This window comes from Mesoplodon mirus (assembly GCF_964341445.2).
Source record: "Mesoplodon mirus genome assembly, chromosome: 19".
NCBI lineage: Eukaryota > Metazoa > Chordata > Mammalia > Artiodactyla > Ziphiidae > Mesoplodon > Mesoplodon mirus.
This window is the reverse complement of record NC_138995.1, coordinates 55,997,605-56,025,594: the sequence shown is the minus strand read 5'-3', so window position 1 is coordinate 56,025,594 and position 27,990 is coordinate 55,997,605. Positions and strand designations below refer to the sequence as shown.

Here is a 27,990-nt window from a genome sequence, read left to right as displayed (position 1 = left end):
CGCGGATCCTGCCTCTACTGAATATTCATGAGGGGGGCGGGCCGACGCCGCTTCAAGCCGCGACCGGCGCCATGAAGTGAGAGAGGGTCCTGGGTTCGCGGCTGGCGAGCCGGCGTGGGGGTCTGGAAGATGCAGGGGCCAGTGGGCAGGCCTCGGGTCCCGGCGGGGCGAGGGGAGGCTGAAGGGGAGGGGTAGGGATAGCCGCGGGGACCCACGGGGCGGTAACGGGGATGGTCAGAGACGAGATGCAGAAGGGACCCGGAGACTTCTGGAGAACTGGGAGATATCCGGGGGGGTGGGGTGGGGGCAGCGGGCCGGTAACCCCTCTCGGTTCGACGGCAGGGGAGTGTGGAGGCTGGAGAGGGGCTGAGGGGACGGGGGACTGACCCGGCAGCCCCCGCCGCCAGGCTCAACGTGGACGGGCTGCTGGTCTACTTCCCATACGACTACATCTACCCGGAGCAGTTCTCCTACATGCTGGAGCTCAAACGCACGCTGGATGCCAAGGTGGGTGGGCCGGCCCCCCTGCTGCCTATCTGACAGCGGGGGCTGCCGCACGTGCGTCTAAGACTGAGATTGCAGGACATCTGGAGTTTAGAAATCTGAGGTCCTTGGGAAGCCAGCGCTGCCAAACTTCTTTTTATCTCAAACAATAATAGTTAATAATAGCAGCAGCTGACACTTGTCAAAGGTTAAGCTGCTCAGTGGTTGGCTTAGGAATATAGAGACTTTGGAATCGGCTACCCACAGCTGTGTGTCCTTGGGTAAATCACTTAATCTCCCAGTTCCACAGTTTTCACCTTTGTAAAATGGGCATAGTAATAGTACCTACCTCAGCTTAATATGAGGGCTTTAGGGGTTAATTCACTAAGTAAGGCGGAGGTTCTCAACTGGGGACCATTTTGACCCCCAGAGGACATTGGCAATGTCTGGCGACATTCCTCATTGTCAGTACTAGTGGAGTGGTGCTACCGGCATCTAGTAGGTAGAGGCCACAGATGCTGCTACACATTGTACAGTGCACAGGGCAGCCCCCTCACAGTCAAATATTATCCGGCCGCAAAATGTCAAGAGAGTCGAGGTTGAGAAACCCTGATGTAAGACACTTAGTACTAGTTCCAGGCACAGAGTAAGTGCTGTGGAGGTGCTTGCCAAATTAAAATAAAAAAGGTTCACTACATATCAGACACTGTACTCAATATTTCACTCCCAGTTTCTCACTAATCGTCATAGCCATTGCTATGAAGAAGAGCTTATTAGGCCCATTTTTAGAGATGAGGACCCTGAGGCCCCAGAGGGGTTGAGAGGTCTTGCCTAAGAGCCCTCAACAAAAGTGGCAGAAGTGGGGTTCAAATCCACTGCCCCTAAGGCCCAGACTTTTAACTGCTCTCTTGTCCTGCTATTCCAATGGTGGCATTTCGGGGTGGGGGTGGTTTCCCAGAGTTTGTGTCCCTGAAGTTCTGAGAGCCTGTGTCTTGTCCCTCCTGCCCGAATCATGCAGGGTCATGGAGTCCTGGAGATGCCCTCGGGCACTGGGAAGACAGTGTCCCTGTTGGCCCTGATCATGGCGTACCAGCGGGTAAGTGACCCACGGGACCCATGGACGGGGAAGAGGGAGGAGGCTGGACAGGGGCCGAGGCTGAACCCATTGTTGTCGGCAGGCGTATCCACTGGAGGTGACTAAGCTCATCTACTGCTCGAGGACTGTGCCTGAGATTGAGAAGGTGAGTCTGGAACCAGTCCCAGTGCCCCTCACTGTCCCCTAACCCAGCGGTCCCCCTGGCGGTTGCCATCATAGCTTTGGGGGCCTGTGGGAAGCTGGGGAAGGGGCTGGGGCTTTCAATGAGGCCAAGTTCCCCCCTCCCTTATCAACTGGAGCAGGTGATTGAAGAGCTTCGAAAGTTACTCAACTTCTATGAGAAACAGGAGGGCGAGAAGCTGTCGTTTTTGGGGCTGGCTCTGAGCTCCCGAAAGAACCTGTGTATTCATCCCGAGGTGAGTGCCCATTCCTCCCCTCGCCCTAAGCCTCAGGGTGGAAGAAACTCTTCCATCCAACCAGGAGTCCTACATCCCCACCCAGACCAGACATCTCAGGGAGATGTGCAGGTGCCATGCACAGAATTCTACTCTCACTCATCAAATGCCGACTCATCATTCATGGCCGAGGCACACCTCCTCTGGGGAGCCTTCCCACTTTCCCCAGCCTGAGAGAAGTTAAAAAGGCAGCTCCTGGAGGCTGGCAGGACTGGTTTCCTGATTCTGAAATGTACTAGCCATATACTCTTGCATTTCTGCTCTCTGGGCCTCAGTCCTCTTTTCTGTAAAATGGGGATAATTAATCACCTGCTTCATACGGTTGTTGATAAGATTGGGCAAGGGGGTGGGGTTGGGCGAAATGGGTGAAGGGGTCAAAAAGTACAGACTTGGGCTTCCCTGGTTGCTCAGTGGTTGAGAGTCCGCCTGCCGATGCAGGGAACACGGGTTCGTGCCCCGGTCCAGGAAGATCCCACATGCCGTGGAGCGGCTGGGCCCGTGAGCCATGGCCGCTGAGCCTGCGCGTCCGGAGCCTGTGCTCCACAACGGAAGAGGTCACAACAGTGAGAGGCCCGCGTACCACAAAAAAAAAAAAAAAAAAACAGACTTCTAGTTATAAGATAAATAAGTCACATAATGTACAGTTGACTCTTTGTATCTGTGGATGCAGAACCTGCAGATAGGGAGGGCCAACTGTGCTACACCACTTTATATAAGGGACTTGAGCATCTGTTAATTTTGTTATCCATGGGGTGGACCTGGAACCAGTTCCCCCTTGGATATTGAGGGACAGCTGTACAGCATGGTGGCTTTAAGTCGTATGCTGTATTGTATATTTGAAAGTTTCTAAAAGAGTAGATCTTAAAAGTTCTCATCATAAGAAAAAAAATTGTAACTATGTATGGTGATGGATGTTAACTAGACTTATGCTGGTGGTCGTTTCCCTACATATACAAGTATTGAATCATGTTGTATACCTGAAACTGATCTATAATGTTATATATCAATTATATTTCAATAATAATAAAAAAAGATTGGGCAAGATAATGCATGTATAGCCCTTCACACGTATGAAGAGCTAAAAGAATATTAGGAATTATGGGGAATTTCCTGGCAGTCCAGTGGTTAGGATTCTGCGCGTCCACTGAAGGGGACACGGGTTCGATCCCTGGTCAGGGAACTAAGATCCCACAAGCCACACGGCACAGCCAAAAAAAAAAAAAAAAAAGAATATTAGAAATTATAGTGATATTAATAAATTTTAATATATGATACATAGAAAAATAGTTGTTATCATTAAGTTACAAAACCACTGGGGTCTCTAGCTCCAGGCATGGTTTTAAGTGTTTTAGTGTGGTAATTCTTTAGTGTAGTATATATAATATATTCCAAGAATGTATTTTTTATTTTTTTATATATATATATATATTTTTTTTTTGTTACATTATTTATTTATTTGATTGTGCCAGGTCTTGGTTGTGGCATGTGGGTTCCTTACTTATGGCTCACCAGCTCTTTAGTTGTGGCACGAGGGCTCCCCAGTTGTGGCTCGCGGGCTCCTTAGTTGTGGCATGTGAACTCTCAGCTGCGGTATGCATGTGGGATCCAGTTCCCTGACCCGGGATCGAACCCGGGCTCCCTGCATTGGGAGTGTGGAGTCTTAACCACTGCGCCACCAGGGAGGTCCCAGAATATATATTATGTAATGTTATTTGTAAGAATGTATGAGAAATATTACAGATGGTGGATGATGGCTAAAGAGCAGTGGCTCCCCAGCACTGTGTTTAAACCCGTGGATGGATGGGAATCTCTCCCATTCTTGGTGGTGCTGTAGTGCACAAATATCCCTGCCTCTTTCTTTTCGGACAGCCGACTTTGTGCCATCCTGCTGTTGCTACGTGGAATTAAGGAACATAAGTCTCTTCAGCCTTTGTTATCTGATAGCAAAGGAGGATTGGGATACATGGAAGCTTCCACAGACTCTGGAGCAAAATTTCAAGATGCTTTCTTTTAAACAAAAGTTTAAATTATGACTTTAAGTTTAGAGGCATAAATGAAGAGGAACCAGGTAGTAAATGGATGTGTGCGTGTGCCCAGAACACGCTCAGGTGGTGGTTCTGTCCCCCTTAGGAAAGTGAGAAGTTGAGAATTAATTAACTGGATTAGATTTCCTGGAAATGTGATAAGTGTATAAGTAGTATTCTGCTGTATGTCAGGATGGTATCTTAGTTGTCTCCAGAGATATATAGTGACCTGGATAATGCTAAAGATTGCGACAGATAAGTCCATCTTGGTTGTGTCCCTCCACATGCCTGCCGCCTTGGAACGATTTAAAAGCATAGCTGTAGTTTTCATTTGGATTGAATTTAGTTCTTCAAAATAGATTTGCCATTGGGTCTCTGCTTCAATCCTAGATAAAGTTTTCATAGTTTTAAAATACTTTTCTGTGGGAGCATACATGACACTTAACATTGTGTACCTTGTGCAATGTATTTTTTCTTAATAAATTTATTTATTATTTATTTTTGGCTGAGTTGGGTCTTTCCTGCTGGGTGCAGGCTTTCTGTAGTTAAAGCGAGCGGGGGCTAGTCTTTGTTGCGGTGCGCAGGCTTCTCATTGCGGTGGCTTCTCTTGTTGCGGAGCACGGGCTCTAGATGTGTGGGCTTCAGTAGTTGTGGCTTGTGGGCTCTAGAGCACAGGCTCAGTAGTTGTGGCGCACAGGCTTAGTTGCTCCGCGGCATGTGGGATCTTCCCGGACCAGGGCTTGAACCTGTGTCCCCTGCATTGACAGGCGGATTCTTAACCACTGCGCCACCAGAGAAGCCCAATGTATTTGTTTTTTTATGTGATTTTTTTTGGTATTTATTATTTGTTTGTTTGTTTATTTTTGGCTGCACCAGGTCTTAGTTGCAGCACGTGGGATCTTCGTTGCAGCATGTGGGATCTTTAGTTGCGGCATGCCAACTTCCTAGTTGAGGCATGCGAACTCTTAGTTGTAGCATGAGGACTTACTGGTTGCGGCGTGTGGAATCTTAGTTGTGGCATGTGGGCTTCTTAGTTGAGGTATGTGGACTCTTAGTTGGGGCTTGCCGGCTCCTTAGTTGTGGCATGCAAACTCTTAGTGTGGCATGCGGGATCTAGTTCCCCAACCAGGATTAGAACCCCGGGCTCCCTGCATTGGGAGCAGGGAGTCTTACCCACTGGAGCACCAGGGAAGTCCCATACGACGTATTTGTATTACCTAATTAAAAAAAGATAAAATGTAAAGGCATCTAAGAAAGAGAAAGAAGTAGTATAAGCCTTGGCAACTAGGGACTTCCTTGGTGGTCCAGTGGTTGAGACTTTGCCTTCAATGCAGGGGTACGGGTTCGATCCCTGGTCGGGGAGCTAAGATCCCACATGTCTGGCAGACAAAAAACCAAAAAACATAAAAGAGAAGCAATATTGTAACAAATTCAGTAAAGACTTAAAAAAAAAAAAAAAAAAAAAAGCCTTGGCAGCTGATGGAAAGGGAGAGGGAGGGGTCAGCAGCCTCAGAGCCTTCCCTTTGGTGAGGGAAAGGTTTTGTTCTGAGGGGAGAGGGAGCCCTGGGCTGTGACGGTACCACCAGTGGAGCCTCAGAGGGTTCAGAGCAGGGCAAAGGTAAGGCAGCTTCTCAAACTGCGATCAGAGCCTCCTCTGATTCTTGGACCTTGCCAAAGTTCTGGCTGTTTTAGCATTTTAAAAGATAAAGCAGGACTTCCCTGGCGGTCCAGTGGTTAAGACTCCGTGCTTCCAATGCAGGGGGTTCAGGTAGATCCCTAGTTGGAGAATTAAGATCCCACAAGCCGTGCGGCACGGCCACAAAAAAAGATAAAGCAGTTATCCTTTATCTACATGCTAAAGAATCTTCAAGCCTTAATATTTTGAAAAATTAAGATGTAATTGGCATTATATAGAGGTTAACATTTAAAAAGAATAAGAGCCTAACAACTGTACCACTCTTGCATCCCTGCAGTAAGTTCTCAGGTGTCTTAACTGATTAATAACGAAGCAGATTGAGGTTCGAGTTTTCCACAAATGCCCGAGTCTCACCCCAGTTGGAACAGGATGGCCTCCTATCCCGCGTAGCCGTTAGGTGTTGAGCCCCGGATTCGAGGACTGGTTGGGCCTCTCAGCCTGTCTCGGTGCTAAGATGCTCCCTGGCCCCTCAGGTGACGCCCCTGCGCTTTGGGAAGGACGTCGACGGAAAATGCCACAGCCTCACGGCCTCCTACATAAGGGCACAGTACCAGCGGGACCACAGCCTGCCCCACTGCCGCTTCTACGAGGTGCCTGCGGGGCAGCGGTGAGAGACGGAGGGTGGGACCGCCAGCAACGGCCAACCTCCCTGACCCCCAGGTACCTTCTCACCCATAGGAATTTGATGTCCATGGGCGCCAGGTGCCCCTCCCCGCTGGCATCTACAACCTGGACGACCTGAAGGCCATGGGGCGGCGCCAGGGCTGGTGCCCATACTTCCTTGCCCGATACTCAGTGAGGAGGCCAGCAGGGGTCGGGCAGAGGGGCGTGTGTGAGGGTTACAGGCCGCCTGCCCATCTGTCTGTCTGCCTAGATCTCCCTATTGATCTGTGCCTGTATCTGTTTGTCAGTCTCTGTTCGTTTGCGTATATGTATTTGTGCCTTGCCTCTGTCTGTCTTGCCTCACCTCTGCCTACCCGTCTGTGTGTCTGTCCATCTGCCCGTGTCTCTTGCCTCGCCTCCCCTCTGTGGGCCTGCGGGGCAGTGATGTGGCATCGTGGTGTGGACGGCGGTGGCAGGGCCCCAGGGCTGGGTGCTGGCAGACGGCCTGGGGTGACCCTGCCCGCCTTGGCCCCCAGATCCTGCACGCCAACGTGGTGGTCTACAGCTACCACTACCTCCTGGACCCCAAGATTGCCGACCTGGTGTCCAAGGAGCTGGCCCGCAAGGCCGTCGTCGTCTTCGACGAGGCCCACAACATTGGTGAGGGAGGTGGCCAGGGCAGGGAGGCGATGCCAGCCCCTCAGGCTGCCGCTGCGCCCACCTGCCTGAGCCCGGCCCTCTGCCCACTGTCCTCCAGACAATGTCTGCATCGACTCCATGAGTGTCAACCTCACCCGCCGGACCCTGGATCGGTGCCAGGGCAACCTGGAGACCCTGCAGAAGACGGTGCAGAGGTGGGGATGCTGCGGCCGGTAGGCCCTGGCGCCTGACCTGCCCCCCAAGTGTCCCCAGCTCTGCCCACACCTGGTCTCCCCACAGGATCAAGGAGACGGACGAGCAGCGTCTGCGGGACGAGTACCGGCGCCTGGTGGAGGGGCTGCGGGAGGCCAGCGCCGCCCGGGAGACCGACGCCCACCTGGCCAACCCCGTGCTGCCCGACGAGGTGCTGCAGGGTGAGCCGCCGCCCGCCCCCGCCCCCTCTGCACCCCTGCTGCTTGGACCCCCAGCGGCGCCTGGATGAGCCCCCCTCTTCCCGCAGAGGCGGTGCCAGGCTCCATCCGCACGGCCGAGCACTTCCTGGGCTTCCTGCGGCGGCTGCTGGAGTACGTCAAGTGGCGGCTGCGCGTGCAGCACGTGGTGCAGGAGAGCCCACCCGCCTTCCTGAGCGGCCTGGCCCAGCGTGTGTGCATCCAGCGCAAGCCCCTCAGGTGCGGCCCCCGAGGCTGGGTGGGTGTGTCCCTGCTGAGGGGGGCGCGTCGAGGCCCTGGCACTCGCTGAGCCTTGTCCTCCCAGCCAGTCTGTGGCCTGGGGTCACCGTGTCACCAGTATCGGGAGTAAGGGAAGGGTGGTGGGGGGGTGCACATGTGACACGCGTGGGTCAGAGCGGGCAGGTCCGCGAGCTGGTCCTGGGGCCCTGGTGGGGCAGGCAGCACGTGGCTCGATCAGAGAATTTACCTGAGGAGAGTTTGACGGAGGGGCTGTGTACAGGGGGGCGGGCAGGGTGGAGGAGCTGACGGGTGGCGAGGCCCCTGGGCCCTTGCTAGAGGTCAGAGGTGTTCCCGCCCCAGGCCACAGCGGGGGAGGGAGCGGCCCTGGGGAGGGGCTGCTGATGAGGCTCAGCAGAGTGGGAGCCGGGAGAAAACAGGACCCTCCCCCCACCCCGACCCCTGTCTCCTCCATCAGCGCCTCTCACTGTGCCCCCGCGACCCCGGTCCCCAGCCTGTGAGCCGGAGCAGCCCCTCACTGCGATCTGGGGGGCAGGGTCAGTCTCCCCGTCACAGGGCAAGCGATGAATAGACCTGGGAGTGGGGATGGAGTTTCCTGTGCTTTTCCTTTGCTGTTTTGCATAAGTCATTGGTCTTCTCTGAACCTTAGTTTCCTCCTTTGCGGAGGAGTGGGGGCTACTCCTCGTTGCGGTGCACGGGCGTCTTGTTACACTGGCTTCTCTCTCTTTTTTTCTTTTTTAATTCATTTATTTATTTTATTTATTTTTGGCTGCATTGGGTCTTCGTTGCTGCACCTGGAGTTTCTCTAGTTGTGGCAAGCGGGGGCTACTCTTCGTTGTGGTGTGCAGGCTTCTCATTGCGGTGGCTTCTCTTGTTGCGGAGCACAGGCTCTAGGCACGCGGGCTTCAGTAGTTGTGGCACGCGGGCTCAGTAGTTGTGGCTTGCAGGCTCTAGAGCACAGGCTCAGTAGTTGTGGCGCAGGGGCTTAGTTGCTCCGCAGCATGTGGGATCTTCCTGGACCAGGGCTCGAACCCGTGTCCCCTGCGTTGGCAGGTAGATTCTTAACCACTGCGCCACCAGGGAAGCCCTACACTGGCTTCTCTTGTTGCAGTGCTCGGACTTCAGTGGTTGCGGCATGCAGGCTCCGTAGTTGTGGCTTGCAGGCTCTAGAGCACAGGCTCAGTAGTTGTGGCACATGGGGTTAGTTGCTCCGTGGCATGTGGGATCTTCCTGGCCCAGGGCTCGAACTCGTGTCCGCTACGTTGGCAGGCGGATTCTTTTTTTTTTTTTTTTTTTTTTTTTTTGCGGTATGTGGGCCTCTCACTGTTGTGGCCTTTCCCGTTGCGGAGCATAGGCTCCGGACGCGCAGGCCCAACGGCCATGGCTCACGGGCCCAGCCGCTCCGCGGCATGTGGGATCTTCCCAGACCGGGGCACGAACCCGTGTCCCCTGCATCGGCAGGCGGACTCTCAACCACTGCGCCACCAGGGAAGCCCGGCAGGCGGATTCTTAACCACTGTGCCACCAGGGAAGTCCCTCCTGTGGTGGTTAAATGACAGAGCAGCGACGCCAGGAACCTACCCGGTCTAGAGCACTGATGATGAGCTAAGTGCTTTACGGTCCACATCCCATGGAATCTCAGTACAGTGTCCTCCTTCCCTCGCGGTCCAGTGCAGTGGTTAAGACTCTGCCCTTCCACTGCACAGGGCACAGGTTTGATCCCTGGTTGGGGAACTAAGATCCCACATGCCACGCAGCCAAGGGGAAAAAAAAAAAAATACTGTCAATACAGTGTCCTTGCTTTGTGCTGCAGATGAGGACGCTGTGTCCCGCAGAGGAGAAGCCGTCGCCCAGGGCCACACAGCGCTGCACATGGCAGTTGTGACTCGCAGCCCGGCCTGTAGGGCTCCAAAGCTCCTGGCTTCTCTGCCTGTGAGGGGGTGGGGAGCCCTCGGTGTGGCTTCAACTTTCTCCCACAGCTGAGAGACTTGTGAGGACAGAGGGGATCTTACTTAGCCACGTGATACATGTTCTGAGTGCCTGCTCTGTCGGGGACGCAGTGATGACTGAGACAGCCCTGGCCCTGCCCTCCTGAGGCTCACAGTTCAGTTGGGGAGACAGACCCGTCCCAGATAGGGCCAACCCAGGACTGGGATGGGGGAGTCCTGGGGGCTGAGGGAACACAGAGGGGGCACCTGATCGAGCCTGGGGGTAAAGAAGACAGACTTGAAGAAAGGAGGTTCAGGAGGCCAGTTTTAAACTTGACCGTCTGCCTGGCTCCAAAGCCAGGTTCTGCTGCTCCACCGCCCGTCCCCGAGGGGCGAGAGCCTCCAGCTGGGTGGCCGTGCGTGTACGGCTCTGTGAGGGTGTGTGAGATTGTCCTCTGTGAGCATGTGGGACTCTGCCGCTGTGAGTGTCACCAAGGGTGGCGAGTGTGACTGAGACATTGCGAGAGGTTCTGGGCTTGCGTGTATGACGGTGTGGCCGTGGGGGATTCACGCTGTGACTGTGGGAGGCTGGGTCGCCCCTTTTGACTGAGAACCTGCGTGTGAGAGTGTGACCTCACGTGACATGACCGTGCGACTCTGTGGGCCGTGTGATTATTGCTCCGTGTGTGCCCGCGTGTGGCTGTGGCCCCGTGGGACATGCAGTTGTACAAGGTGGGGACACAGAGGTGACGGACACAGACCCAGGCCCTGCCCTCACGGAGCTGCCAGGCGGCTGGGGAGGCGGTGCGTGACCACGTCCTCTGAGGTCGAGGAGGGGACTCTAGGGCCCGCTGCCTTCCCTCAGCCCGTCCCGCCGCCCCGCCAGGTTCTGCGCCGAGCGCCTCCGCTCCCTCCTGCACACCTTGGAGATCGCGGACCTCGCTGACTTCTCCCCTCTCACCCTCCTGGCTAACTTCGCCACGCTCGTCAGCACCTACGCCAAGGGTGAGCTCACCTCTTCCTGCCTCCGCCAGCCCCCGGCAGCCGGAATCAGGATCTGGCAGAGCCTAGAGGGTTGCCTCTAGGACTTGGACTGGCGGGACCTCGTAGGGTTGGGCTCGGGAGTTTGGGCTTTATTTTGAGGGCAGCGGGGAGCCACGAAGAGCTCTGAGTGAGCGAGCCTCGTGCTCAGATTTGCGTGTTCAAAGGTTCTCTCTGGCTGCAGAGTGGAGAAGTATGGGGGTGGGCAGAGGCCTGAGATGAGGCCGGAGAAGTTCTGTTGGGGGTCTGCTCACACCGGGCGGTGGGGTAAGGGGTTGGTCGTGCTGCTCCCAGTGGCACTGGGGAGCCACGGCAGGTTCTGGGCAAGGGAGAGGCAGGGTCAGATTCGTGCTTTAGAATGCTGCTTCTGGCGGAGGCTGAGCCAGTGCGGGAGGAGAGAAAAGGAGGGGCTGGAGAGAGATGTGGGAGCTAAAGAGGCCGGGACTTGGTGCCTGGTCGTGCGGGGCCTGGGGGAGAGAAGTCGAGGAGGATGCTCACATTTCCAGCCTGCCGGGGAGAGGGGAGCATTCCCTCCGCTTCCTCAGCTTTAAGCTGGCCAAGGGCTCAGTCTGATCCCTGGGGATTACTCCTCTATCCAGGAAACTAGGTCAGGCCTGCCTGATGTCCTGCGGCCTGGTGTGGCCTTGGCAGGAGGATAGCGAGTCCGTCTCCCCCACCCCAGGGCCGATCGGCAGCAAGTCTCACTGGAAGCGTCCTTCTGCGTCCATCCCTCTGTCCACCCCGTCTTGCCTCTCGGTCTTTCTCCTCTGTTCCCCACTTCGCCGTCTCCCAGCACCTGACATTCTTTATTTGGAACGTCCTTCCCCACCTTCCTCAGCCCCCAGCTGTCTCCCCCTCGTCCTTCAGTTCTCGGCTCGGGAGAAATGCCGCCGCCTCCTGCAGGAAGCCCCTTCTGACTCCCAGGCTGGGCCAGGCCCCTCCTCTAGGCTCCCCTGTCCCAGCTTTGCCCACTCAAGAGTGGTCACTCTGTGGGGACAGGTCTGTGTCCCCATCACTGGACTGTGAGTCCTGAGAGGGCAGGACCAGGGTTGTCTCAGTCACTGCTGCATCCTCAGCACAGGGCTAGGCACAGAGGACTTGATTTTTTCAAAAATTTTTACCAAATGAAATTGAATATGTGGATTCATTCATTCATTTATTGGTTCAACAAATGGGCCAGGCCCAGCACTGGGCAGGAACCAAGAAAGACCTCATTCCTGACCTCCCAGAACTTATGTGCTAGCTGGGAAGACAGGGAGCCGAGATGCAGACACAGGTAAGGAAGATGATTCCAGAAAGTGATAGTTTTCATGAGAAACAAACATGTCGCCATGTTGGAGAACACCTACATGGCCGGCGTGGCTTTCCTGAGGAGCTGACATTTGAGCTGAGTTCCGAATGACTAAATGGAGCCAGCTGCCTTGGGAAGCTTTCCAGGCAGTGGGGCAAGTGCAAAGGCCCCGGGGTGGAATGAGCCTGGTGGTTTTGAAAGTGAGGCAGGCGGCCAGTGAGCAGGGAGGAAATGGGGTCATCGCGGCAGGATCCCACAGACGATTCTGGACCCTGGGAGGAGTGGGGGGGGCTTCTGAGCAGGGGAGAGTTGTGAACTGACTCAGGATTTCACAGAGTCCCTCTGGCTGCTGTGAAGGGAGCAGGGGTGGGAGCGGGGAGCCCAGTGAGGAGGCGACTGCAGTGGTCCGGGCAGGAGGTGATGGCGGCTGCACTGGGCCGGGGGTGGGGGAAGTGGGCAGCTAGACTTTGGAGGCAGAGCTGACCAGCCTCCTGATGGCTTGGACAGGTGGTAGGAGAAGGTTCGAGACTGGCTTGAGTTGGGGGGTGGGCCCCTGCAGCCCGGGAGAGCGAGGGGTGAGCCTTTGGTACTCTTGGCTCAGGGTCCTCTGAACGTTTGCACAGGTGTCAGCCCTGGGGAGAAGTGGGCGGGTTGGGGTATATTGTGGACTCAGATGCCTGGGTTTTAGGTTTGGGCTACTGGTGGCTGGTCCCATTCACTGAGGAAGGTGGGGGAGGAGGACTGGGGTGGAGGGAGAAAGTGGGGGGCAGGGGTGGGGGGTGGCCTAGTGGGCATGGTCATGACTGGCGCCCAGGGCATCTCACCGGCCCCCTGTAGGTTTCACCATCATCATTGAGCCCTTTGACGACAGGACCCCAACCATCGCCAACCCCATCCTGCACTTCAGGTGAGGCCTGACCCCAGAGGGGGTGTGAATGGACCGCAGGGGCCTGGGCCCCCCAGCCTGGCACTCAGCACCCTTGTCTGCTCCTCACAGCTGCATGGACTCCTCGCTGGCCATCAAACCCGTGTTCGAGCGCTTCCAGTCCGTCATCATCACGTCTGGGGTGAGGGCCCTTCTGGCCCCCAGACCTCCACGGGGGGGACTCCTGACTCCTGCCCAGTCCTGCTAAGACCCCTCCTGCTGTCCCTGGTACAGACGCTGTCCCCGCTGGACATCTACCCCAAGATCCTGGACTTCCACCCCGTCACCATGGCAACCTTCACCATGACATTGGCTCGGGTCTGCCTCTGCCCCATGGTGCGTGGGAGAGGGTGAGGTGATGGGGGAGGGGAGATGGGAATGAGGGCTGCCTTTCCTCCCTCCGCTCCCCGCCACTTCTCAGGCAGCTGTGGGATTCTGGATTGAGACAGACCTGGGCTTGAGTTCGACGCCCCAAGCCTTCGTTTTCTCATGTGTGAAGTGGGAACACCCCGTCCGTGATCTCCCAGGGTGGTTGAGGGGATTGAGTGAGATGGTGGGTGTGAAAGGCCGTTGTGGCCCAGGGCCCGGTACTTGGTTAGCGTGGCTTTGCCCGGTTCATCGTCTGGCTGTGACCTTGCTGAGTGACCCTTCCACTCTGCCTCGGTCCCCTTCTTTGTAAAATGAACATCGTAACATGGGCCCTCAGTTTCATATCTGAAGTCCCTGGGCCGGCTGTGGTTTTGTTTGTTTGTTGTTTTTTGTTTTGCGGCGCCACGCAGCTTGTGGGCCCTTAGTTCCCTGATCAGGGACTGAACCCGGGCTCTCAGTAGTGAAAGCGTGGAGTCCTAACCACTGGACCACCAGGGAATTCCCCGGATGTGTCTTAGAATTGAGAATTTTCCAGACTGGAAACACTGCCAGTGGGGCCTGGGCAAGTCCCTCCCGTGAGAGTCATATTTCAGCAAACATTTTGAAAAGTCAAACTAAGGGAGATACGTCAGGACTCTGAATAGGCTCAGGGCAGGTTTTGCTGCTGTAGGAGTTCGTGCCAAACTTAAACCGCTGGCGTTTCCAGAGCGTTTTCGCTTCTGAATTGCCCTTCAGGGGTTGTGGACTGGTGCTGACCATGGGCCATGTACCGCGTCGTGCTTCTGTGAGGTTGCTGGCGGCGTTGCACAGTGGCTGTCGAGCTGGGGGTGAGAGGCAACTTCCTGAACCGACTGGCTGGAGGCCGGCGCGGGCTAAGAGGGTATTTGCTGCTGAGACACGTGGGCAGACTTCGGTTCAGTTCCGTCTCTGCTGTGACCTTGGGCGGGCGACACGACGCGCCTTCTGTGAGCCTTAGGTTACTCATCTGCGCTATGCAGGTAACAGCGTAGCTGAGGGTTCATTCAGTGACCCTGTGTCTATAAAAAGCTTAGAACAGCGCTAGCAGGCCACCTGCACTCACGCGTTGGAGCGGTTGCTGCTGTTTCCCTTATGACCTCTCTTGCTCTCTCCAGATCATTGGCCGTGGCAATGACCAGGTGGCCATCAGCTCCAAATTTGAGACCCGGGAAGATATCGGTATGATACCCACAGGGGATGGTTTGTATGGGTCCCAGGAGGGGAGGTGGAGCAGTCAGCGTGAGCTGGGTCATGATGCAGTAACAAATACCCCCAAATCGAAGTGGCTTTAGGCAGAGGTACTTCTTGCCCACAGTACATGCCATTGTGGGTTGGTGGGGGCCTGCCCCCCGTCTCCTCATGCTGGGAACTTCCACCATTGGACACATCACTGTGGTGGTGAGCTGTGACAGAAGGGATCATGGGGAATTGTGAACTGGCTCGTAAAGGGTCTCACCTGGAAGTGCCATGTGGCCCTTTCTGTATTCGGCCATGGCAAGTCACATGGCCACGCCTAACTTCAGGGGTTTGGGTGTGCCGTCCTCCCAAGGAAGAGCAGAATGTGTTTGAACAGTCCTACAGAGGCCTCAGTGGGGTTTTTAGGAACCCAAATTCAAGACGAGCCATTAGACAGGATCGCTCTGATAGGGAGTGGGGAGGAGGGACCAGGCCAGGAGAGAGTCCAACCTCTGACCCCTCACAGCGGTGATCCGGAACTACGGAAACCTCCTGCTGGAGATGTCCGCTGTGGTGCCCGATGGCATCGTGGCCTTCTTTACCAGCTACCAGTACATGGAGAGCACCGTGGCCTCCTGGTACGAGCAGGTACGCCCAGCTCCCCACCCCACAGAAGGCCTGTCTCAGCTCTGGGCTCTGTTCCCCTGTGTGTTGGCTTCATTCCTCTTGTGTTTTAAATGGTGACATGTATCATAGGTGATAGGACAGCGTATAAAACACAGATGGACAGTTTAAAAAATAAATAGCGTTCACTCTTCTCCCAACATCCAGGTTAAGAACTAAGACATGAGCAGCCTCGCTGGGCCCCTTCCTCAGAGGTGTGGCCCTCAGGAGAGGTGACCACACCCCACCTTATGGGTTTTGGGGGTTACTTCATGACTGTCTCTCCAGCACATATGGCTTGGTGTCGAGACACTGGGTAGCAGGAGTGACTCTAGCTGGGTGCTGTGCCGCTAGAGGAAGGTTCTGGAGAATTAAGGCTGGATACAGGCTCGGGGCAAAGAACCTGCAGGAGCCCCTTCTGGGGAGCGTGTGGGTGAGGTCATGGGGAAATGGAGCTCACAATGGCTGGGCACTGGCAACTCAACAGGATGTGGATGGGGAAGGGGCACCCTGTCCTTTCTGATTCTGAATGCACCCCGGGCCCAGCTCTCGGGTAAGTTAGGGCAAGCGCTTCTTTGGGCTGAGACGAGTGAAGTTGTCTAATGTGAACACCAGGCAATGTATGGGAACCTCATTCACGCACAACCAAGACCTTGGTGGTTTCCACACAGTGCGAAAGGTGGCTGTCAGCCATCTGAGCACCACATCCTGTGTGCCTTTCGTGTCTTATTTAAGAAACCTTTGCCTACCCCAGGGTCACGAAGATGGTCTCCTGTGTTTCCTTCTAGAAGCTTTGTAGTTTTAGCTTTCACATCTAAGGGCTGTGAGGTACCTCAGATTTACCTTTGTGTATGATGTAAGGCAGGGGTCAAGATTCATTTTTTTCCCATATGGAAATCAAGTTGTTCCAGCCCCACTTACTGAAAAGAGCTCCTCGCAGTGAGTGGCACAAGTGACCATCTGTGTGTGGGGGGGTGTTTCTGGACCCTCTGTTGTGTCTCACTGGTCCATCTGTCCTTTATTAGTACCACACATCTATTTCAGTGTCAAATATGAAATCTCAAGTCAGCCTCTGATTGGCTCTGCCCGGCCTCTCCACCTATCTATCACCTGCATCCCGATGGGCCATCTTGAGCCACAAGCCTGTTCCATTCGTCCAAAGGATGAGGATTGGTTCCCTCCCCGGGTCACGGGGTTTTCCAAAGAAGTTACAGTACCACCACCCTCCCCAAGTCTCCAGTGGGCAAGCTGAGGCCTGGGGAGAGAAGTGGTCTGTTGCATGGGAATCTGGCAGAGTTGAGTTTAACCAGGACTGCCCTGTCCTTTAATCCTTCTGCCAACCCACACCCTGACCTCCCTGGTTTCTTTCCCTAAGGGCATCCTCGAGAACATCCAGAGGAACAAGCTGCTCTTTATTGAGACCCAAGATGGGGCTGAGACCAGTGTGGCCCTGGAGAAGTACCAGGAGGTGGGTATTACTGGGGGAAGAGGAAAGTCCAGGGTGGAGAGGGGCCAGAGGTGGCAGCTCCGAGGTGACGCATCTTGTGTCCTGGCCTCCCCTCCCCAGGCCTGCGAGAACGGCCGTGGGGCCATCCTGCTCTCGGTGGCCCGAGGCAAAGTGTCTGAGGGAATTGACTTTGGTGAGTGGACTAGGCTCTCCCCTCCCCAAGCGCCTGTGTGGATGTCTGGCCGTTTCTGCTCCCCCAGGGGACCGGCGGCCTATAGCCTGGGCACGCACAGGGGCCTCCCCTTCCTTCCGTCCTGGGTGCTCTGCAGGGCCCGTGGGGTGCAGTCACTCAAACAGCACGAGCTCCCGGGCCACGTGAGGGCAGCCCTCTCCCTCCCCCTCCTCTGTCCTGCAGTGCACCACTACGGCCGGGCCGTCATCATGTTCGGGGTGCCCTACGTCTACACCCAGAGCCGCATTCTCAAGGTGAGCAGCGCCTGGGGGCGGTAGGACGTGAAGGCCTCTGTCGGGCCCTCTCCTTAGGACCTGTGTGAAGCAGGGACGTTGCCCCTCCACCATCTCCCCACCGACAGGCGCGGCTGGAATACCTTCGGGACCAGTTCCAGATTCGAGAGAACGACTTTCTGACCTTCGATGCCATGCGCCACGCGGCCCAGTGTGTGGGTCGGGCCATCAGGGGCAAGACTGACTATGGCCTCATGGTCTTCGCCGACAAGGTGCGGGTTCCGGGCCCCCGCCAACCAGGCTGTTCCCCCAGTCGTTTCCCAGATGGGGTGGGCCAGGCCGAGGGTGCCCAGGCTCCCCCTGCCAGGGTCCTGACATCCTCCCTCTCTCCCACTCACAGCGGTTTGCCCGGGCCGACAAGCGGGGGAAACTGCCCCGCTGGATCCAGGAGCACCTCACCGACGCCAACCTCAACCTGACCGTTGACGAGGGGGTCCAGGTCGCCAAGTACTTCCTGAGGCAGATGGCACAGCCATTCCACCGGGTGAGCCCGCGGCGCCTAAGCTCCTCTTCCAGGAAGGGCCCTTGGCTTTCTCCCTAAGCCCAACCTGCTCCCTGCCCCCGACAGAGAGGGGTTTGTGTGCACCCGCGCACCAGCTCTGGGAACTGGAACTGCGAGGAGGGTCGAGGGCTACAGACGGAGTGTGTGTCTCCAGTGGGAGCCCTGAGCCGGCCGCGGGCCTCTGGAAAGCCCGTCCTTCTCTGGCCTGGACACAGCTCTCTGGCTGCCGCCTCCCTCCCTTGGCCCATCTTCTGGTTACAGGAACGGGATGCCCTGGGTTACACGGGTGTTTTGAAATTCAAGCATCCTGTCCTGTAGCCCCCTGGGCGGGCCACCTGTCCCTACTGAGTTGTGGACCCCTGTGTTAGGAAGTGCAGCAGCTGACACCACCACCCCTGTCCCCCACCAGGAGGATCAGCTGGGCCTGTCCCTGCTCAGCCTGGAGCAGCTGGAGTCGGAGGAGACACTGCGGAGGATAGAGCAGATCGCTCAGCAGCTGTAGTGGGGTGGGGGCAGGGCCATAAAAGGAGTTGGCTGAGACTCCTGAGCCTTACCTGGCCCTGGGTCCCAGCAGCTTGGAGGGCGCCTCCGGGGGAGTCACTTAAAGGTCCCTGCAGGACACCTCAGGCAGACGTTTTGGCTGCCAAGTCTACAGCCTTTAATCACAGGAGGAGAGGACAGCTGGGAAGCCCAAGACGCTGGGTGCCCCCGAGGGGTGGGAGCGAGTCAGGGAGATGAAAGGACCTCCCTCCTCTCCTCCCATCCCTCTCTCGCTCCTCCTGAGAAGCCGCAGCCACGTGGTTCTGTCACCTTCAGCGGGGGCCCAGGTCCTGGGTGCTGACGCTGAGGGTCCGAGAGGCCTCACCCAGGTGCCGGCTGGGGAACTGGGGACAGGCACAGGGGGCGAGTGAGGGGCAGGACACAGCTCTGCTGCAGCTGCCCCTAGGGTTACTCCCCAGCAGCCTGGCTGCCAGCTTGTCTGTCCTGAGGGCCGTGTTGCTCGTCCTCCTGTCCCCACATCCGCCCTGACCCAGTCCATCCATTCCCCCGCCTCTACCCAAGTAAAAGCCATCCATGCTCCCTGTCCTGGCGTCCACTCCCCCGCCAGCCAGACCACTCCCACCCTTCCCTTGCCTCGGGGCCTGTCAGTGTGGCCCCTCACTCCACCCTTGACCCGGTGTCCCCCTCACCTGGTTCCCAGCAGCCCTGGAGCCATCCATGTTCAGCATGTTAAGTGACATGGCTCTCTTCATCCTACAAAGGGAAGTTGGTGGGGGGGGGGGCACGGGTGAGCCCAGGAGTGTCTGCTCCCACCCGGGGAGGGACCTCTCCAGCGCCAGGTTTGATTGTGTGTGTGGCAGGGGAGATGGGAGCCATGGAAGGTTCTTGAGCAGGACAGGGAGAGGGGTGGGCTACAGATTCGGCCACCAACCTGACCCAACACTCACCCGGCTGCGCCCGCCACCCCCTCGCCTCGGAGCCGGGAGACCAGCTTCTCGCTTCCCCGCCGGATGGATTCTCGGAGCTTGGAGAACGAGCTGCTCCGACGAAGGGCCTGGGGAGGGCGCCAGGGACACGGGTCAGTCCCCCCCCATTCCATCCAGTCCCCACCTCCACCCTGGGAGCCGAGGCAAAGCCTGTCCTCACCTGCTGTTCTGCCTCACCAGCTGTGCCTGTGTTGGGGGCTCCTGGGGAACAGATGGGGCCATTGTGGTGGGGATGCTGAGGAGCCCCCTGGGGGGAGGGGAGGGGCTGGGGGCTCACCGAGAGGGGCAGGCAGGGCCTCCCTGCTGAGGATTTCTTTGTACAGTTCCTCCGCCTGCTGGTACTTGTTCTGTTTCAGGTAGGCTGAGGCCTGTGGGGAGGGCATAGCTTGAGTGATCTTGGCTCAAATCTGGGAGCTTCCCAGGCCCCAGCACTGCACCCAGGCACATCCTTCCAGCCCCCGCAGGAAGAAGCCCAGGTTTACCCCACACTCCAGGCCTTGGCCGACAGCAGGGTGGGCTTGGAGCCCAACCCCACCACTTCCCATAGGGTAGGTGACTTCCTGACTCAGAGCAGGAACCTGTTCCCCACTCTACCTTGAGCCAGTGACACACCTCTCTGTGCCTCAGTTTCCTCATCTGCAAAATGGGGCAACAGGAGCACCTACCTCATAGGGCCCTTGAAGAAACGTACAGTACAGGCAAAGTCCTAAGACGGGGGTTTAGCTCAATAAATGCTCTCTTCTGCTCCCGGCCCGTCTCTCTGGCTTCCTCTTTGACTGGAGCAGTTCTCTGGCTGCCACCAACTTGCCTGTTTCCTGATGCTTCCGTGTCCTCTGTGCTGAGCAACCTCACCAGTCAGGGCCCAGCTTGGAAGCCCGAGTCTCATGGGACAGCTCGAGGGCTGGGCAGAGGTGGGGCCCCTGGCCTCCATGGTATCCCACCCTCAAGCCGATAGGCGCTCCCCAGTGCCACGGCCCCAGGACCAAGACACCCGCGCCCCAAGGCGCCCTCACCAGGTTGTTCTTGGTCTTGGCCACATTGGGGTCGTGAGGCCCACCTAGGGCCTTGTAAATGCTCAGGGCCCGGGCGTAGTGCCGCTCCACCTCCTCGAACTTGCCCTGGTTCTGGCACAGCAGGGCCAGGTTGTTGAGCTGCTTGGCCACATCCGGGTGGTTGGCGCCCAGGACCTAGGAGTCGTGGGATCACAAGTCACTGGGGTCAGCCGGGGTTGGCGGGCCACATGATGCCAACAGCCATAATGAGAGTCATGGGTTGGTGGTTATAGGATTGAAGTGGATGGAGAATTACAGGAGGTTGGGGCGGAGGGCAGGAACTGCACAGTCAAACTGGGGAGTAGCTGGGTCAGAGGTCATGGTGGTGCAAAACCTCGTGATTATGGGTCAAAACAGGTAGATCAAGGATGGGGTTGTACTGGTCACGTGGGGTTGGAAGGTCAGGACCAGGTGGGGGCATGAGGTGACCTATGAGAGTCAGAAGTCAAGACCAAACGGAAGTCACTGGTATGTCAGGGGTGGTGGGTCACGGGATTGGGTGCTCTAGGTTCAAGTTGGAGGCTCACGATGTCAAATTGGAGGGGCACATAAGGTCAGAGGTCACAGGAGCAAATCAGGGTCATGCAAGGGCCACAGAATTGAGCACTGAAATCAGGATCAGAGGGTGAGAGCCACTCAGGACAGGGACTCCGTGGGAGCCGGGTGGGGGCGGGACCTTCTCACGGATCTCCAGGGCACGCTGGCACAGGGGCTCCGCCTCCCGGTAACGCCCACGCTTCCCGTAGAGGACGGCCAGGTTGTTGAGGGTGGCAGCCACCTGCAGGGCGGGAGAGGCGGTCAGGGGTGGGGAGGCACAGCGCACAGCCCTCCCTCCTGGGCCCCACTCACCGCGGGGTGCTCCCGGCCCAGCGTCTGCTCCCGGATCCGCAGGGCATCGTGGAGGAGGTCTGTGGCCTCTTTGTACTTGTTCTGGTCCCTGTGGGGCGGCCCAAGGGTGGAGGGGGTTCGGTCAGGCTGGGGTGGCAGGGGCCATGGGCTGGGCTGAATCCCTCAGGCCCAGGGACCTGACGACCAAGCATGGGTGGCACCCTGTGGGGGTCCCTTCTGGGGGTCCCCATACCTCCCAAGTCTAGCACAGGGTCCCCACACTCCCAGATGGCTGCCAAGCCTCTGCCACCCCAGGTCTCTTCCCCACTCCACTGTGGTCTCTCTTGCCCATGCTGACTCCTCTTTGCCTGGGTCTCAGTGAGTGGCCTCCCCAGATCTCTGTCCCTTCTCTCCAGCACCACCCCGGGTGCCCTATGCTGGCAGAGCAGGACACCACGGTCCCCCCCTCTTCTGCCCAACGACAGGTCCCCGCCCTTCCTGCCCCCTCCAGCCGTGGCGGCTGCAGCCCTCACCGGTACACCAGCGCCAGGATGTTGAGCATGGTGGCCACGTCAGGGTGGCAGTGGCCCGAGCTCCGCTCCAGATCCTCTAAGGCCTGGCGGCACAGCGGTGCAGCCACCTCGTAGCGGCCCTGCCCCGTGTACTGGAGCACGAGGTTGTGAAGGGTCCGAAGGCGGGCCGGGATCTCGTAGCCACCCTGCTGAGCAGAGATGGCCCCCACTGCCTCGGGACCTGGGGGTGCCGGGCACTGAGTCACTGCAGGCCTCCTACTCCTGCAGCCCCGCACAAGGGGACACGTGCACCCCAAAGCTACAGCTGCCTCGCTGGCCCCTGGGACCACGGGCCCCTGTTCTGACGTCTGAGATTGGAATCACAGGCATCTTACTGGCCCGTGGGATGTGTCCTAGCCTGCGGGACAGAAACGTGGGAGCCACCTGGCTCCTGGGGCCGTGGCAGGCCTGCTTTTGCAGCTTCCAGCGTCACCTGCCCGCTGTCACCCCCACAGACCCCTGCTTCATCCTCCTGACACCCCGCCCTGACCTTCCCCATCCTCCCTCAGAGGCCTTGGGGGTCCAGCGAATCAGCCATTCATCCTCCTGGCTGAGCTCCCTGCACCCACCTTTCCTCTCCTCCTCCTCACTGGGGAACAGGGAGTCCAGGCTGTCCTGCCGATGGGGGGACTCAGGCTGCTGCACAGGGGACAGGAAGGTGTGTGTCATGAGGCTTTTGGGAGTTTGAGTCAGAGGCTGGGGTCCTGGATCCCAGGGCTTGAGGGAGGTGGTGGTCAGGGGTCTCCTGAGGGCTTGGGGAGGATCCTCAGGCTTTGTGGAGCAGCTGGGGGCCTTCTGTGGAAGTTCTAGTGGGTCTGGGATTTGTGGGGCTCTGCAGAGGGTCAGGGGGTTCTTTGGAGGGTCTGGGGCATTGGGGGGCACCACGGAGGGATGGGGGCTGTGGGGTATCTAAGGAGTGCGGGGTCCCTAGCACATCACGGCCCCCGCCTCGCTGGGTCCCGCAGCACCTGGCTCTCCGCCAGCGGGTCGTACTGCCGCAGCTGCCCCAGGAACTGCAGGTGGCGCTTCTCCTCCTCCAGCTGGGCCACGGCCTCCTCGCTGGCCCGCAGCCGCTGCTGCGTCTCCTCCAGCTCTTCCCGCAGCCACGCGTTCTCCTGGGCCAGCCGCCGGGCCTGCGCTCGCAGCCGCTGCTTCTCAGCCTCCAGTGCGCCCACATGTGCCGACAGGGCCAGCAGCACCTGCCGGGGAGGCGGGAGTGGCGAGTCAGAGGCCTGGTCCCTCCCGCCCCCGACCCAGCCCAGGGCCTCAGATCAAGCCAGAGCACCCCATTCTCTCCAGGGTGCCCCGGATTATACAGAGACCCCTCCGCTGTGGCTCCAGGGATGCTCAGAGGCTCTCAGGGACATACCCCAATCCTGCCCCGGGACCCCTCTGATTTCACCCAGGCACACAAATTACACTCAGGATACTTCACATTCCACCCGTGCAACCCCAAAGTCTCCCCAGGACCCACAGTTCCACGGAAGGGCCCCACGTGGTTCAGGGGTCCCTGTCGCACATAAGGACCTCATCCCCAGTGCAGCCCAGGGATCCCATCCCAGGACTGGAGCCTCCTCCGCCCGGGCCTGGCTCCCCTAGTCCTCCCTCTCCCCAGGCTGCCCCCTCCAGCGCACCTGGCCCCCTCATCCCTGGGCAACCCCCAGGCCTGACCCACATCCTCCATAGTTGAGTTGGCCCCCACATACCTGGGCCTCGCCCAGCCCCAGCTCGATGGCCTCCAGAGAGTGGCTCACCACCTCCTGCTTTTCTTCCAGCAGTTCCAGGCCAGCCACCGGGCCCTGTCCTGCCAGGGCCTCTGCCAGGTGCCCGGCCAGGCCCCGGTGCTCTGCCCGCAGGGCCTCCAGCCCCTGTACCACTTGTCGCGTCTGTCGCACCAGCTCCTCAGGGCTCAGGTGCTCCAGGCCCAGCCCCATGCTTCCCGGGGCCACCACCTTCACGGACATTGCTGCTTCTGGGGGTGACCGGGATCAGGGGGTCACTGCCAGGGCCGGGCAAGTCACCCCTCTGCCTCCGCGCCCTTTGCGCCACAGGTCCCCTCAGCCCTCTCCCTGTCCGCCCATCCCGGCCAGCCCTCTGCCTCCGTGCTCTCCTCACTCCGGCCAGCATCCTGTCCCACACCCATCCTGGCCAGTGGGCAACTGGAAACCTTCTAGACTCCTTCCCTGTCCTCAGCCCAGGGCCCCGCCCTGAGGGCAACTCCAAAACCTCATTATGTATGATTAACCAAAGGAGGGCAAACAGCCATCTGGAGGCCTCCCACCCACCTCAGCTCACCCGGCCAGCCCAGTCCACCCCAAGGACCCTGGGTACCCTGGCCCAGCACTCTCGGCTGTGTGACCTTGGGACCAGAGGTGCCCTCTCCCGCTGGGCGTGTGGGGCAGGACGCGTGGAGGCGGCAGCCTCTCTGTGAGCTCATTCTTAGGGTGTTTTTTCTGGGAACCAGTCAGACCACTGGGGGTGGGGTGGGGCGGGAGGAGAGGGCCAAGGGGCTGGGGTGCTGGAAGCAGAGGCCTCTAGACTGGGGAGGTCAGGAAGGGGGGCCCCGTGTGGTGGCTCCCAGACCCCGAGGACCTGGCAGACCCAGAGGAAACAGGCTCCACCCTCCACTGCAGACATGCTCAGCCAGCCCAAGGCGTGCTGGGTCACACGTGTGGCAGGCATGGCCCATGGATGTCACATTGGCCATGTGACAGCTGAGGGTCTGACGCCCAGATGGTAATGGATGGGGGGGTTCACATGTGGGACTTCATGGGGTTGTATATGGGTGACAAGGTCAATGACACATCTGGTGACGATGCCTCTGGGGCCCTCACATACATACACACACGGTTCTCAGAAATACAGCGTAATACACATTGTCCTCTCAGAAATGACACACACTTTCTCTTAAAAATACAACTCAGCACACCCTCACACACATCCACATTTTCCTTTCAAAATATTGATACAACCTAATGCAACACACTAAGGCACGCACACAAATACATTCTTTCAGAACTAACACATACACACTCCCCTCTGAGAAATAAACTCAACACACAGGTATATTTTCCTTTCAGAAATAAAAGCCAGACATAGAAAACAAATTTATGGTTACCAAAGGGGAAAAGGGGTGGGGAGGGATAAATTAGGGGTTTGGGATTAACATATACATATATAAAATCGATAACCAACAAGGACCTACTTTGTAGTACAGGGAACTACACTCAATATACTGTAATAATTTATAATGGAAAAGATTGTGAAATATATTATATATATATATATATATATATATATAAAACACAACGGAATCACTTTGCTGTATACCTGAAACTAACACAACAGTGTAAACCAACTATACTTCAATAAAAATTTAAAAACAAAAGCCAACACACAAACTGTCTCCTCCCTCAGCCCCCCTCACCTGCAAAAAGATAACCAAATCACTTCCATTGGGACTGTCTCCTTGAACTTTTATGCCCATGACACGTGCCCTCTCCTACACCCCCACAGTCCTGCCAGCACCTAGCACTCCATCCTATGCCCAGCGCCTCCTCCATGCTCCCAGGATTCACGGTGGACCCGTCACCATCCTCCCCATTTCCTTCCTTCCTCCCCACCTCGCCAGCCAGGGATTCGCACACAGACACACTATAGAGCTTCACACGTGGACGTGCGAATGACCCCTGAGGCCAGGCTCTTACACCGTCACAAGCGGGTGCCCATGGCACAGACAACAGGTAGTTCCATGCTTTCCCCACAGAGTCTCTCAGGCTTACTTCACTCAAGCCACTGTGTTCCCCAGAACAGCCCAGAGCTTTTAGCACCTGTGCACAATGCTCCCAATCACACCCACTCAGACACAGAGTAAGGGCAGGTGTGTAATCCTGCGGGTTTTATATATTGCAGCCTCTCCATCGCCATCAATATGTATATACGTGTTCGTGCATATATCAATCTCTCTGTGTACGTAGTATATAAGTGTGTGTATGTATATCACACCATACGTAGTCTCACACCCCACACACAAGTCAAACCACCACACCCGTTCATTGAGTCATCCCGACAACCATGACCATCATTCACGAAAGTTTGCGGACGTATACAACCTCCCACATCACGTACTATCTCAGACAGCTGAGCCGAATGTTCCAGACGCAACCTCTGCACAGTAACAGAGCGACACGCACAGCCACACATCACTCGGGCTGTTTCCCTGACACACGCTGGCTCCCACACTCATGCCGGCCCCCAAACAGCAAGCTCCCCTTCACCAGCTGAGCCCCGTGCGCACAACCGCGCAGCTGACAGAGATGATCACAGCCGCACTCCACGCATCCATCCTGAACCCACAGTGCCCACCTCCTTGTCAGCCCCCTAGTCTTACAGGCAGAGACAACCACGGCCACACAATTTCTTGGTGACACACCTAACCCTATAAACAGTTCAACTCCCTGCCAAACACACACACACACACACACACACACAGCATTACAGACACACAATCAGAGGTCGCCCACATTTTCACATCACTGAAACAGTTTCACATCATTCAAGCAGTCCCTCTGTGCCCTCGCAGGCTTACACGGACAGGCCATCTCCTGTACCCACCTGTACCCACAGCCTGACACCATCACACACACCTGAGCTTCGTACACTATCTCTCATGCACACGCACGCACCATCTCCACACACACATACACTCGCAGGCGGGAGGCCCCCATCCTGGCCAGCCCCCCAAACCACACAACTTACCCCTGGCCGGCCGGTCCAGCCCCGCGCACCCCGGTTTCACCGCCCGCGCGCCCGCCCGCCCGCCGCCAGGCCGTCACAAGGGCCCCCTCCCGTCCCCAGGCCCCGCCCCGTCCTCGCTCCTGTTTACCTGAGCCCGGCGGAGGGGGTGCGGCCCCAGCTGGGCCTCCAGACCCCGGGGAGCCCCAGGGGGGCACAGGGGGCGTCCAGGGGCCCCAAGGCCCGTCCCCGTCTCCAGGCTAGAGGGCCCACGGGTGCGCCAGGCCCAGCCCACACCCTCCACCCTCGCCTCCATCCTCGCAGCTCCTGGGGCTCCCACCCCGAATTCCCGGAGCCTACCTGACCGCAGACAACTCCCGGTCCTGCTTCGCCGCCCTGCGCCCGCCCGCCGCGCACGCCCCGCCGCTTCCAGCTGCGCAGCGAGTCTCGGGCCGCGGGCGGGTCCTCCGGGGGGCGGGGCGGCCTGGAGCCCCGCCCCCGCAGGTGAGACCGGCCCCGCCCACCGCCCGGGGAAAGTTAAGCGCTGCGGCCCCGGCCCTGCGGCAACCGCAGAACTTCGCGCGCGCGTAGCCGGTAGCCTCTAAGGCACGTCGAATCTGAGATGATTCCAGTGCGCAGGAGGCCTGGAAACCAGAGTCTCAGCGAAACTAGAATCTTGAAAACTTTGGATCCCAGACGGATGGCTTTCTTGCAGTGCCAGCCGCCGGCTCTTTGCCTTGGCTGTGCGCCCTGCTTGGACATCTCTCCACACAGATCTCGACGTTTGTCTGGTCCCTTTTCAAAGGCCGCTTCCTCCGAGAGGCCTCCCTTGCCTGTCTCTTCTAAATTACACCTTCCCACCAAAACACAACCTCATTTCTCTGCTTGATTTTGTTCACAAAACTTTTCAGGACCTAAAATTATTTCATGTAACATTATAATTACTATGTTGTGTTACAGCACATTATTGGTGAGGCTAAAAATTGAGCTCTGAGTTCACATCCGATTTCAGCACTTACTAGCTGCGCAGGCCTTGGACAAGTAACTAAACCTCTCTGTCTCCGTTTCCCTAATCTGTAAAATGGGGGTAGTCAAAGGCTGTGGGAATTTTTTTTCTGGCTGTGTTGCGTCTTCGTTGCTGCACGCGGGCTTTCTCTAGTTGCGGCGAGCGGGGACTACCAGTGTGCGGGCTTCTCATTGCAGTGGCTTCTCTTGTTGCGGAGCACGGGCTCTAGGCGCGCGGGCTTCAGTAGTGTGGCGCATGGGCTTAGTTGCTCCGCGGCTTGTGGGTTCGCGAAACAGGGCTCTAACCGGTGTACCCTTCATTGGCAGGCGGATTCTTAACCACTGCGCCACCAGGGAAGCCGAGGCTGTAAGAATTGAATGCGTTAATATATGGATCGGAAGCATTTAGCAAATATTACCTACTGATTTTATGGTGTTATATTATTGGTTCTCCCCCACTAGAATGCCAGCTCCCTGAGGGCAGGGCTCTGTATTGTCAGCACGGTATCTTTAGCATTAGAACAACCTGGTGCAAATTAGGTGCTCAATAAATAGGTACCTTTAGCATTAGAATAACCTGGCGCAAATTAGGTGCTCAATAAATATTTGTTGAGTGACTGACTCAATGAATCAAGTCCTAGAAACATAAATTGGCCAAAGCTGGGCGAACAGGATTCTAGCATCATCGAATTTGGTTCAAGGCGAGCTTTGCCAAACCCAGGCA

The 27,990-nt window shown here is 57.4% G+C and overlaps 2 protein-coding genes across 5 annotated transcripts; one reads left to right on the top strand and one right to left on the bottom strand.

Annotated features, from left to right (window-relative positions):
• The first annotated feature begins 18 nt into the window (after positions 1-18).
• ERCC2 (ERCC excision repair 2, TFIIH core complex helicase subunit) lies at positions 19-18,400 on the top strand. Of its 3 annotated transcripts, none has more exons than XM_082607161.1 (23): positions 19-76; positions 408-507; positions 1,502-1,579; positions 1,662-1,724; positions 1,882-1,995; positions 6,228-6,344; positions 6,433-6,549; positions 6,894-7,017; positions 7,115-7,211; positions 7,297-7,430; positions 7,517-7,685; positions 10,518-10,636; positions 12,801-12,870; positions 12,961-13,030; positions 13,123-13,224; positions 14,391-14,454; positions 14,978-15,099; positions 16,490-16,582; positions 16,682-16,754; positions 16,977-17,047; positions 17,155-17,298; positions 17,427-17,570; positions 17,998-18,400. In XM_082607161.1, the coding sequence occupies exons 1-23, from the start codon at positions 72-74 to the stop codon at positions 18,088-18,090; spliced, it is 2,283 nt and encodes a 760-aa protein (XP_082463287.1). In that variant the 5' UTR covers positions 19-71; the 3' UTR covers positions 18,091-18,400. The 3 variants fall into 3 exon arrangements, with proteins under 3 accessions (XP_082463287.1, XP_082463289.1, XP_082463288.1); XM_082607162.1 differs by having other exon boundaries at positions 38-76; positions 343-507; XM_082607163.1 differs by lacking the exons at positions 12,961-13,030; positions 13,123-13,224; positions 14,391-14,454; ... (5 more) ...; positions 17,427-17,570; positions 17,998-18,400 and having other exon boundaries at positions 12,778-12,858.
• On the bottom strand, positions 18,337-26,674 carry KLC3 (kinesin light chain 3). 2 transcript variants are annotated; one of them, XM_082607165.1, is made up of 13 exons: positions 26,622-26,674; positions 23,234-23,499; positions 22,496-22,726; positions 22,097-22,166; positions 21,489-21,708; positions 20,977-21,064; positions 20,804-20,905; positions 20,089-20,262; positions 19,353-19,443; positions 19,236-19,276; positions 19,037-19,143; positions 18,779-18,842; positions 18,337-18,472 (listed from the first exon to the last, which is right to left on the bottom strand). In XM_082607165.1, the coding sequence occupies exons 2-13, from the start codon at positions 23,489-23,491 to the stop codon at positions 18,401-18,403; spliced, it is 1,518 nt and encodes a 505-aa protein (XP_082463291.1). In that variant the 5' UTR covers positions 23,492-23,499; positions 26,622-26,674; the 3' UTR covers positions 18,337-18,400. The 2 variants fall into 2 exon arrangements, with proteins under 2 accessions (XP_082463291.1, XP_082463290.1); XM_082607164.1 differs by lacking the exons at positions 18,337-18,472; positions 26,622-26,674 and having other exon boundaries at positions 18,502-19,276; positions 23,234-23,766.
• Between the last annotated feature and the right edge of the window lie 1,316 nt (positions 26,675-27,990).

Bases quoted from the DNA above. Each gene is read 5' to 3' on its own strand.
- KLC3 (XM_082607164.1), bottom strand. From the start codon at position 23,491: ATGTCCGTGAAGGTGGTGGCCCCGGGAAGCATGGGGCTGGGCCTGGAG. The intron at 21,709-22,096 runs GTGGGTGCAGGG...CGGCACCCCCAG, and splicing joins TGAGGAGGAGGAGAGGAAAG to GTCCCGAGGCAGTGGGGGCC. The intron at 19,444-20,088 runs GTGAGGGCGCCT...CCCTCCCCACAG, and splicing joins CCAAGACCAAGAACAACCTG to GCCTCAGCCTACCTGAAACA.
- ERCC2 (XM_082607161.1), top strand. The intron at 10,637-12,800 runs GTGAGCTCACCT...GGCCCCCTGTAG, and splicing joins CGTCAGCACCTACGCCAAGG to GTTTCACCATCATCATTGAG. The intron at 15,100-16,489 runs GTACGCCCAGCT...TCTTTCCCTAAG, and splicing joins TGGCCTCCTGGTACGAGCAG to GGCATCCTCGAGAACATCCA.